This window comes from Pimephales promelas, chromosome 6, assembly GCF_988280905.1.
Source record: "Pimephales promelas chromosome 6, fPimPro1.hap1.1, whole genome shotgun sequence".
Taxonomy (NCBI): Eukaryota; Metazoa; Chordata; class Actinopteri; order Cypriniformes; family Leuciscidae; genus Pimephales; species Pimephales promelas.
In genome coordinates, this window is record NC_142774.1 from 11782509 (window position 1) to 11794549 (window position 12041).

The window sequence follows — 12041 nt, forward strand, 5'->3', positions numbered from 1 at the left end:
CGACACGAGGATAAGAGGGGTTTAAAAATGGGATGAAAATTTTATTAGCACATTGATTTGCAGCGTTAGAGGAAAGAGATTCTATTGCATTGGTTGTAATGACTGTAGCCTGTTAAAAGTGTATTTTTATTTTTATTGTCCTTTTTTTCGGGTGTGAATATTAAACTCTGAAGGTGATCTGATTTCTGTGACTTTTCATTGTTATTAGAAGTTGTAAAAGTACAAAAGATTGGGGGAAAGAAATGAATGCTTTCATTCACTGAGGGTGAATTAAAATGATTAAAAGATCCACATTTTGAAGGTAAAGACATTTATAATGTTACAAAAGATTTATATTTAAGATACATATATTTAAGCTCTTTTGAACTTTCTATTCAAAGAATCCTGAATTTTTTGTAATCTATTTTTTCTACAAATATATTAAGCAGCACAACCATTTTTGACATTGATAATAACAATAAATGTTTCTTAAAGAACCAATTCATAATATTAGAATGATTTCTAAAGCATCATGTGACACTGAAGACTGGAGTAATGATGCTGAAAATTCAGCTTTGCATCACAGGAATAAATTACATTTAAAAATAATTTAGAAAACAGAAAAATGTCAGAAAATTACAGTTTTGATTGTATTTTTGATCAAATAAATGCAGCCTTGATGAACGTAAGAGACTACCTTAAACCTTACACACCCAAACCGATTTTTTTTTTTCTTTTGAGGATCACACAAAGCTAATGTTTTCATAAATTTACAAGACGAGAAATGGGAGCTCATTGACTCACTTTTGAAGGCTGTTTAGATTCCGTTCATATTGAATCATAGACGAGTTTCAAGAGGGTGTTGGGGGAAATTTTTTGTACAGGTACAAAAACCAGTCTTTACGGGCCTCTGTACGATTGTGTGATATGGTAAACCAACCCCGGCGACACCTGAGAAAGATCGAGAGAGTGAAGGAGGGGGAGAGGCGTCTGGGAAAGATAGTGAATGAAAAGAAGACATGAGTAACAGTAAAATGAAAGGATAGATGTGGATATCGGTGGTTTTATACCCTGACTGACTTGCCACGACACTCGCCGTTGATTCCTACTAGCACAATTAATCATCTGTGCGAAACCTGCTTGAACATTTTCAGTGCGCCGTACACCACAAGAGACTCAGTTCCTGTATGCAAAAAAGAAACATTTTCAGTTTTGAATGCAGATTTTTTTTTTTTTTTTTTTTTTTTGCTGCTTTGTTTACTCCACCAACCATATAATTTTGAGATAAAAATGGTAAGTATTTTGTAAACTTAAAAATATATAAATATATATTTTTTTTAAATGTCTTAGAAATTGTCGTTTTCAATTTTTTAACATTTAATACCAAGTTTGACAACATCACACTACTTATTACCTTTTCTCCTCCCACTTACCCATACTTGCCCTTTTTTCATACTTTTCTTCATTTTTTTTTGTATGCCGCTCTTTGAAGTGAGGAAGCAGTGCACTGTGCAATCAAACATACTTGAGAATAAAAGACTCGCTCTATATGGAGATAGAGAGAGAGAGGATGGGGGCGGGGAATGAAGATAGTAGTTCCACACCTCTGCTTATTTCCTTTCACTTAATTTTTCTTGTCACTTGCTGCACACATTTGTTCTTGTCAGTCACAGGCAAGGTAAGATCTGATAATATATTGTTTTAAAGCTGGTTAGAAGTCATGGTGTTTCATAGATGTTTGATGCTCTTTGATGAAGAAAACCTTCAAAACACTGTTGAAGCAGAGATGTGAAGACAGTTCCGCACAATAGCCGTACTGTCACATATCTAAAATAACATCAGAAACAATCTTTTTTTTAAAAAGTGAGTCCGGTTTGTGTCAACAAATTGCCATGACATAAAGTGTCATTGTAGTGAATGATGTTTTTCTTTATTGTGGCTTAAGTCATGGTATGATTTGAAATCTTTGCCGTATAGGCTACTGATAAAAACTCAGGCTAAACATGCTTATTATTTTGCTTTATCTGAACCGGACCCCTAAAAAAATGAGAGAAATTAAACATAACCGGGCCGAGGCTCAATTAAATCGAACAAAAAGCACAGGTTTCGCCGGTGTCTACCAAAGGTCATTCAGTTGACCTCTGGGCCTGTTAACAGTTTATAGAGTGCATAGAGTTACTTTGTTTAGTCAAATGAAGTTAAATGAAGCTCTAAATGTTTGGCACAACCTTCTGCCAGATGGAAAACTCTCTGCTGATGACTCTTACGGCGCTCCTGCTCCTCGGTGTTCGTAAGTAAATTGATTATTCATAAATATGCTTTATTGTTGTGCTCTTAAATGATGCATGTTACATTTATGATCTGCTCTGCAAAAAATATCTGCAGGCAGTTGTAGATGCTAATGTAGGCTACACTTAGTAGTCAATAGTTTGGGTTAGGGTTAGGGTTAGGGTTTAATATTCTAATATATGGATTTAAAATATCAGCAAGAATAAATGGACCAAGGAACAACACTTAGTATTGCAATGACTAGAATAGTCTGCTTACAATCACAACATTATATTGAAGAATGTTTATAATGCAAAACATAATAACATTAGGGCCTGCAAGAATGCATTACAAAATTAGCGCAAGTGTCAATTGCGTCCTGATAAAATACGTCATTTCTTGTAGTGGTTTTTATTGTTCATTCAAATACTTATACTCTTAACTCCATGTTTACTGGAAACTGATGGCAACATGAATATTTAAAAATGTTTGCAAGTTCTCTATTTAATATAGTGATTGAACTAATAGGGTGAATTTGGTATATGGGTCACCCTGCAAAAACTTTTCTTACACGCTTCTTTATTATTCATGTAAAAATAAATCTGCATACTGCATTTCAATCTTGTTTCTTGCATGAGATAGTAGACCGTGTTACTATTTGTCATGTGCATGTCTAATGTTTTATCAGAAGTTATCCCAAAAAGTTGGCTTTGATATAAATGGCAAAAATCATGGAATAATTACTTGGCCTACTGTTAAAGAGGAACATTTTTTTGACCCCATTGTCTGGTAAATAAATAATTTGTTGTTAGAGTGCAATACATTAATTGACCATTTAGTTTTGGAAAATAAGAAGACATGAACAAAACCGTCAGAAAAACTATTCAAAAGAACAGGCGTTGTACTTAAAATTGTTGTAAACCATTTAACATATTTAACGCCAGCACTAATAAATTAGCTTTTGATATAGTCGACATTTCAAGTGGATCCAAAAAAAAAAAAAATCAAAGTTGTCCTAAGACAAGAACGGGTATTGTTCAAAATTCATGTATAACTTTGATGAAAGGTTTTGATCCACTTCAAATGTTGACTCCTATATATTTTTTTCTTCAATCAAAAAAAAAAGAAAAGTAATATATATATATATATATATATATATATATATATATATAATTTGTTTAATAAATATTATTTATTTTAATAAATATTATATATATATATATATATATATATATATAATCAACAAGGACAGTAAATTATGTATCAATGAAAAGTGAAAATCATCTTTTTGTAAGTTTTCAAGATATGTTTATGTGAATAAGCATAGGTATTCACATATGTTTATGTGAATAAGCATATGAAATTTTCTTCTAGAATGATCATTTTTATCAAGCTTGTATATTTAAGTTCAGTGATTTCACTTAAATGGCAATGATAATTACCTATTAATTGTTATTTAAGTGAAATTACTGAACTTAAATATACAAGTTTGATAAAAATCATCATTAAAGAAGAAAATTACAAATGGCATTTAGAGGCTTTTGCATCTGAACTTTTCATAAGTAGTGATGTATTATTATGTATTGATGTTAAAACCCGTTGTCAATATATCAATAAATTTTATTCATAACACATATTATTCATTTTTCGTTTTTTTCCAGTCATTTCATCCTTACATTTTATGTTTTTTGTAAATACATAAATACCAAAAATCACAATTATTTTGGTGATTTTTGGTAATCCAAATTTTAGATCCGTTAAGCACTTGATTCTAAATAGCCATCTATGTTTGCAGAGTGCAATACGCACCAAGCAATCATGCAGTCAAATGTGCAAAGTGTGTGAATCCCTTCGAGCACAGTGCAAAAAGTGCATGAGCGCAATGAGTGCAAATGATCCAGCTATCTGCTCTCTGACCTCAGTTACAGCCGTTTTAATGCTTCAATAATGCAGAGCATGTCACATTTTTACATACAAAATGTCAAATAAAGATCTAGAGTTGAGAGTGGCGAGTTGGAGAATATTGGTAGCACATTGTAATAAAAATGTAATAACTGAAGCGATATCTTGCAATGTTATCAAATAAGAGCAGAGCAGCATATCAACTGCAATCAAAATGACATGCATATACATACAAGTATAGGTATAAATTCTGTGCAGCAGTATTTTATCAACTAACATTTCTTGCATTTGCATTTAAAGGGAAAGTTCACCCAAAAATTAAAATTCTATCATTGTTTACTCACCCTCAAGTTGTTCCAAACCTCTATGTGTTTATTTGTTCTGCTGCACACATAGGAAGATTTAATATTTATTATACACATTTTATGTGGAGAAGAATGATTCTGGTGTTCCAACATTTTTAACATATTCCAACAGTCATGAAAGTAATTGTGTGTTTTCCCTTTACAGGAGAAGGAACATCACAGATGTCTAATATCACAAATATCACCAACACAAACTTCGCAACCCCTGAAACAATACCCATTGAGACCCCATGTCCTAAAACTATCCATTATATCACTCAATTTGTTCTGGCCCGGCTGAAGGTAAAGCAGGAGAAGAGTCCGTGCGAGGGTCAGCTGTATCTGTATTTCCCTAATAAGAGTCCAGCCCCTTTGTGCTTTAACAGCCAGATACCAGTCAGCTGGAGAAGTGAACTATGTAAGGACATGAGATGTGGAGGCTTCAAGGGCTATAAGCCCACAAATACAGGTCTTGGTGAAATTCTCACAAGAAACATGACATCAATCAGTGAAGTATGCGAATGGCTGCAAATCACTTGTGAAGGTACAGTGTAAAAACATGATATGTTTAATAAGTTACAACGTGTTTTTGCTTTACCTAATTAAAATAAGTAAAGACATTCTAAGCTTTCTTTCTTTTTTTAAGTAAGACTACATATTCAAAAAAAAAAAGTCAGTTTAATGTAATTTAAGTTGAAATCACTTAAACAGCCAAGTTGGTTGTTCTTAGAAAAAAACAAAACAAAAAACAACTTTTTTTTGCAGTGTATGTGTGTGCGTTCTTTTTCTTTTCCAGAGAAGAGTTTTACTTTATACATTCTATAACTCTGTATGTTGGATTTTTTTTGTTTTTTGTTTCATCAACAAAATAATTGTTACCACTATATTCTGTGCATTTTGAATAACGCATCATTTTCTTTTCTTCCCACATTTTCTCAGATCCTCTAGGAAGTGAGTTGTCTGCCTATAAAGCAGTAACTGGCATATTAATTTTCTTGATGTTGGGAGTCATTCTGGTTCAGTACGGTCAGCCCACATACAAAGCCATCCGCAAAAGATGTGAGTCAGAAGCGAACGAGCGTGTCTTTAATCTCACATTACCTATAAAAAATGTAAATGTTTATATGGCACATTGCACCATTCAAGATGTTTCTGCGTTTGCATATATACAGTCCAAGAAAAGAGGTTTAATTGAAAATCTGGGTAACACTTTACAGTAAGGCTCCATTTGGTAACATTAGTTAACTACCACGAACTAACACTGAAAATACTTCTATTTTTCTTAGTTAATGTTAATTTGAACATTTACCAATACATAATTAAAATCAAATGTTGAATATTTTAATATTATTAAATGGTCCTTAGCTTATATGAACTAACATTGACAAAGATTTATAAATACTGTAACAAATGTGGGCTATTCCTCGATGTTAGTTCAAATAATTCAATGCATTTATATGGAACCTTTTTGCGAAGTGTTACCAAAATCTGAATCTTGTTATTTTTTGTTTTTGTTTTTTTAAACAAGGAAACTTGTTATTATATTTCAAATTCTCCAGTATTTATAGGTCGCAAATCAAATCTAACCAAATTAGTGAGACTGATCATGTGAACTCTTTATACAGTCAGATGCTCTTCTTCCATTAAAGCACAAGAACTTTTGTTTGAAGAATTCATGAATGTGGAGTTATGCAGCTCAATTCAATGATCAAATTCATGTTTATTTTCAACTCAAATTGTGAGTTTGAGTTGATAATAATAAAGCTGTTCATTGTTTGTTCTTAGTTCACAGTGCGTTAACTAATGTTAACAAGATTTTAATATTGTATTAGTAAATGTTGAAACGCTGTAGAAGTGTTGTTCAATCTTAGTTCATGTAGTTAACTGATTTAACTAATGAACCTTATTGTAAAGTGTTACCGAATATAATTTGTAATAGCATTTGAATCCCACTCTATACTTCAAAAAATACTGTTTGACACTGATATTTTCCTGTTGGTTTGCCACTGATTTTTTTTTTTAAAAGCCAAAGTGAAATGCTCTGTTTGATTTGACAATTTTTACCTTGTTTGATGCAGTTTCACAAAAACGGGAGACTCGCTGGGTTGGGCCGACTCAGAGTCAGAGTGGTGAGTCATCTCAAACATGAACACATTCATGACTGGTACTATAGTGAGGAAACATTCAGCATGTTCTCTTTCTTCTTTAAGTGTCCTATCACAGAGGTCAAGGTCCCCCAAACAACAACACACTCAAGAGACAATCCTTTCCTGGTGAGTCTCTCTCGCTCTCTCTCTTCTATTTGACCATTCTGAACTCGTTCTATTAATCTCTCACTCGCACTCATGTTCATTTACTCAATTACATAATGATGAATTGAGAATTATGATGTATTGAGATTTTCACTCAAATTGCTTTCATTCAAATCACGTGTGCGCTTTTTTTGGTTGTGAGTTGGATATGTTGGATTAAACTATTATATAACACAACATTTACTGTAAGTATCTAAATCATGGTCTATCACCTTCTCGACAACAATTCAAAATTCATAAACTATATCTTTAGTTCAGTGTGGGGGAAAAAATAAATGAGTGTAAAGGAACATTTTGTCCCAAATGACAGTACACTGTAAAAAAATATTGTTTAACTTAAAAAACCTGGTTGCCTTAGAATTTTAAGTTAAAAAAATAATCTTGAAAATATTTTGTTTTATTTTTTAAATTTTCAATTAAACAATTTATTTAATGTTTTTTTTAAAAAAAAAAAAACAAGTTAACAAATTACCAAGTTTTTGGTAATGTTGCAAAATTACAAAATTCTGCTAACAAAAAAAAATTGGAAACCACATTAGTAGCTCATACAATGTTTATACAATGTAAAAAAAATATTGATGGTTTAATTTAAAAAAGTAAGTAACCTGGTTGCCTTAAAATTTTAAGTTCATTGAACTGAAAAAGTTAGTTAATACAATGAAGGAGATTAATTTAATCATCAGAAACTCAAAATTATATGTTATCTGAACTAAATAAATTATTTAAGTTGATTTGAAAAAAGAAAAAAATGTTGTGATTACTACACTGTAAAAAAATATTGTTGGTTTAACTTAAAAAAGTAATTAACCTGGTTGCCTTAAAATTTTAAGTTGATTGAACTGGAAAAAGTGAGTTAATACAATGAAGGAGATTAATTTTATCATCAGAAACTAAAAATAATAAGTTATCTCAACTAAATAAATTATTATAAAGTTGATTTGACAAAAGAAAATATGTTGTGATAATAAATCTTAAAAATATTTTTTTTACAGTGTTAGTTGAATATTTGGTTCGGCCTTATTACTGACCATCGAATAAGAGTTTCAGACCATGCACACCTTTTTTCCCTGTGCTGTCAGGTTTGGAGAGGCTGACGGTAAACACGAGCAGAGAGCCCTCGTCCAACCGAAACAGTGACTATGACTCGTACGGCTTCAACTGAAGGCCTGGGCTCACAGAAGTCCTGAGAGTGTGTTTCCTGACCCCGAGACTCTCGCCAGTCTCATCTAGAATCAGCAGTCTTGTGTTGTGGGGATTTTGTTGATTTGAGCTGTCCTTTGGCAAGTCAAACAAGATGTAAATATGTTCGAGAAGTTCAGCTGAGAAATCCATCTAGGACAGAATTTTAAAAAAAAATTAGTCTCAACGTAACCAGCAAAGTGCTTACTTTGTACACTGTAAAAATGAATAATAATAATCTAATCAATAAAATTGTGACAACAGATTACAAGCAATATTATTAATTAAATGTAACAAATTAGAACTGAGTAATAATTAATGTAAATAATTCCTTAAAAGTTAACCATTTAAAATTAGTAAAATTTACACACACAAAAATTATGCGAATAACAGATTAAGAATGAAGAACAACTCTTTATTTTATATTGACAATATTGAAGACACCTGACGTTAACAAGCCGAATCGCTTGTCACCATAAGTCACCATTATGGTGATCAATGTTTGTTTTAGTTGGGCTCTTGACCCTTGAATCATTGACTTTAAGTTTTTTTTGCATGGCTGATATACGTTATAACATTCAGATGAACAAATAGTAAATGATATCTGATGGTGTTGGTTATGTTTTAACATAAAAAATTTTTCACAATCATTTGACTGGTTAACTTTTAAGGAATTAATTTTTAAATTTAATTAATAATATTGCTTGTAATCTGTTAATATATATATATATATATATATATATATAGATTTTTTTTTTGTAATTACTTGATTTTGCTGTATATGCTTGTTAATATTGTTTTCTAAATAGCCAGAAACAAAATGGAATTTTGCTCATGTCCTGAAAGACTTTTTTGTTTATTGGAGTATGAATAATTTTAAATAAACTATTAAGAAAATCATTTAGACCTTCCCTGGCTTTTGACTTGGGTGCAGAATCATAATGAAATAGGATATGCTGTAAATAAGTTGAACACTACACGATAAACATTTTAGGATGCTTTTGGTTGAGCTTTGATGAGAAATTTCTTCTTCTGAGGTGGAAGTGATGTAAAGGTTGGAAGAGGGAATGAGCTGTTAATGCACAATTTTGCAGCAATGTGGTTTCCTGTCGTAATTCTATTGACTTCCTGTTTGTGTTATTTCTGTCGCTCGTGCTCTAAATATACTGTACTCATTCTTTTTGCTTGGTTTCATTGTCTTTCTTTTTCCCATTTCCTTCTTTTTTTCTTTTAATATTTCCTCCTCTCTCTCTATCTCTTTGACCCAGTTGACTTTTTTTTTAATACTGCACTCATAGAGGGTTTAAAATCACAACAGCTTAAAATCTTATGCCTTGCCTGACTGATAACTAAGTGAAACTCTCTTTCTAAGTGTGCCAGTGAGAGAGAAAGTTAAAAAGCTTGGAGGGCTTTTGCCTAAACCTTTTCCCATCTCCCAGTGTGTGTTTATATGCATGCAGGATTTCAGGATGGTTCTTTCAGTTCTGATCATTATTTTTTTATTGCGTATTACCCTTTTGTAGTTGTAGTCTCTATGCATTGAGAGACAAAATACACAGCCGAGGGAACGCAACAGCAGTTTTGGTGGGAGAGAGTGTGTTGTGTGTGTGTGGGTGGATAAGTGTCGTTGTCTCCTCATCCTCAGGTCAAAATGAAGGATTAAATCTGTAGTTTAAATGAGGCTCTGGCAGAGAACAATGACAGATGACAACAGATTACATGCAGATTAACAAAGAGACATGGGTAAAATATCTAGTGCATCCATTTGCCATTTCTCCTTCTCTCACTGACATCAAACCTGCTTGTTTCCTGCTATTTTGGATAAAAATCATTCTGGAGGTCTATTATTCCTATCGGAGAGAAACAAAATCTAAAGGAGCAAATATTCATCACAGAAGCTTAACTATTAAAATTAAATGTTTATACTAACACTTTACAAAAAGGTTTATTAGTTAACATTATTTGATGTTAAAACATGAGCTAACAATGGGTAACACATTTGTTACAGTCTTTATTTATGTTAGTTAATAAAATTGTTCATAGTTATTAATTTTTCAAGTTAGTTCAGTGCATTATTTAATGTTAGCAAATACAACCTTTGATTTTAATAGAAAATTATCTGTAAATAAGATTAATAATTGCTGAAGTATTGTTCATTCTTAGTTCATGTTACACCATATTGTAAAGTGTTAACAGTTTGATAAATTGTGCAAAAAGCAAATAATAAAAGATTGGCAATTATTAATTCCAATCTTTAGAGTGTTTAAGTTTTAACCTCAAATTAAAGGAGTAGTTCAATTAAAAAAAAAATTGCTGATAATTTACTCATCCCTATGTCATCCAAGATGTCCATGTCATTCTTTCTTCAGTCGAAAAGAAATTAAGGTTTTTGATGAAAACATACCAGGATTTTCTCCATATAATGGACTTCAATGGGAACCAAACGGTTCAAGGCGACAGTTTCAGTGCAGCTTTAAAGGGTTTTAAACGATTCCAGATGATAAATAAGGGTATTATTAAGCGAAACGATAGGTCATTTAAAAAATAGATAAAAATTTTAAGTTTTATAAGCACAAATACTCGCCTTGCTCTGTTCTGTGATGCACGTTCGCGACTCTCCTGTTCAAACTCGTTCATCAAAATGAACAAATCTTTTTTTTGAGTCATGACTTGAAGGGTCCTAGATAAGACCCCTTTTCATCGTCTGGAATCTTTTAAAGCCCTTTGAAGCTGCACTGAAACTCTCATTTGAACCTTGAACCGTTTGGTTCCCAATGAAGTGCATTATATAGAGAAAATCTTGGAATGTTTTCATCAAAAACCTTAATTTCTTTTCGACTGAAGAAAGAAAGACGTGGACATCTTGGATGACATGGGGGTGAGTAAATTATCAGCAAAAGTTTTTTTTTAAAAAAGTGAACTACTCCTTTAAATAATTTGTGCAAATGAATTGAGCTTGATATATATTAAAGTGAAAACCGTGAAGATTTGCTTATTTTTAAGATACTAAGAAAGGATAGATGTAAAGGGTTGAGAAAAAGTTAATATGATATTCTTAGGATTATATGTATTTAGATATGTTTTGCTCAAGCAAAATAGAACGATTCAATGGGAAAAAGAGACAGTGGTGTGATTAAATATTTTTTTCATATGCATATAATGCCCTCATTCTTGCTAATAGGATTTTGCCTTTAATGTCGTCTGCAGCATTTCTCCCTTGTGCACTAATCATTAAGCCGCTGAAATTAAACATTAAAAGCATTGAGATCCCATTTCTTTAATGTATGTTCAGAAACTCACTATTTGTGAAAACATAAATTCTGCATGTTTAATGTAGAGGACCTGGGGGAAAGAGTGAGATTAAGGTGAGATAGGAAGTGGGTTTCGTCTTCAGATTTACAAGGTGTTACTTGGAAGGACGTCAACTATCTTTGGCCAGACATATCCAAGAAATAAAGAGAGGAAAAATGGGGGAGGGTGAGAGAAGAGGATTATTTACCATTTAAAATGAATAAATCCGTATTGTGTGAATCCGGCACACCAGCCAAAGAGGGACAGAGAGAGAGTGACTGGCAGATAGCTGTGCAGAGCTATAGATGACAAAGAGAAGAAACAACACACTAAAATAAGGAAACAAGGATTTTAAAATCATTTGGACACTTCTGACATACCTGAACAAGAAAAACATCTTCAAAAAAGACAGATGCAAGAAGATGAACTGATGAAACTCTGACCAAAATCACACATTGGACTGAGCATGTCTGTGTGAGATCTGAAAATCTGTGTCTATCTGAAAATCTGAAAGGACCATTGAGGCAAGTACAAACTTTTTTGGAAGTTTAAAGTGTCAATTGTTTTTGTTTTGCTTTATAGTATCTTACTTTACCTGAAATTAATTTTAAGTAAATAAAAAATAAAGGTCTCACAATTGGGCAGTGATGCCATTTTTTGTTCTCCAAATACCCTTTTATTGATCAGTTCTTAAAGTTTTAATAACTTTAAGTTTTAAAGTTTTAATAATCTAAACACCCCTATTTCAAAAGGAATAGAATGGAAA

General features: G+C 32.0%; 1 protein-coding gene across 1 annotated transcript; it reads left to right on the plus strand.

Annotated features, from left to right (window-relative positions):
- The first annotated feature begins 1547 nt into the window (after nucleotides 1–1547).
- On the plus strand, nucleotides 1548–9113 carry cd5 (CD5 molecule). Its single transcript, XM_039690170.2, has 7 exons — nucleotides 1548–1657; nucleotides 2218–2269; nucleotides 4660–5037; nucleotides 5433–5552; nucleotides 6572–6622; nucleotides 6704–6766; nucleotides 7885–9113. Exons 1-7 carry the CDS (start codon nucleotides 1550–1552, stop codon nucleotides 7965–7967), a joined length of 855 nt encoding a protein of 284 aa, XP_039546104.2. The 5' UTR covers nucleotides 1548–1549; the 3' UTR covers nucleotides 7968–9113.
- The last annotated feature ends 2928 nt before the right edge of the window (nucleotides 9114–12041 follow it).

What these genes read in the sequence shown, in the direction of transcription:
- cd5 (XM_039690170.2), top strand. Translation starts at nt 1,550, where the DNA reads ATGGGGGCGGGGAATGAAGATAGTAGTTCCACACCTCTGCTTATTTCC. An exon ending in CAAAGCCATCCGCAAAAGAT is followed by an intron (nt 5,553 to 6,571) that starts GTGAGTCAGAAG and finishes TGTTTGATGCAG; the next exon opens with TTTCACAAAAACGGGAGACT. An exon ending in CAAGAGACAATCCTTTCCTG is followed by an intron (nt 6,767 to 7,884) that starts GTGAGTCTCTCT and finishes CTGTGCTGTCAG; the next exon opens with GTTTGGAGAGGCTGACGGTA.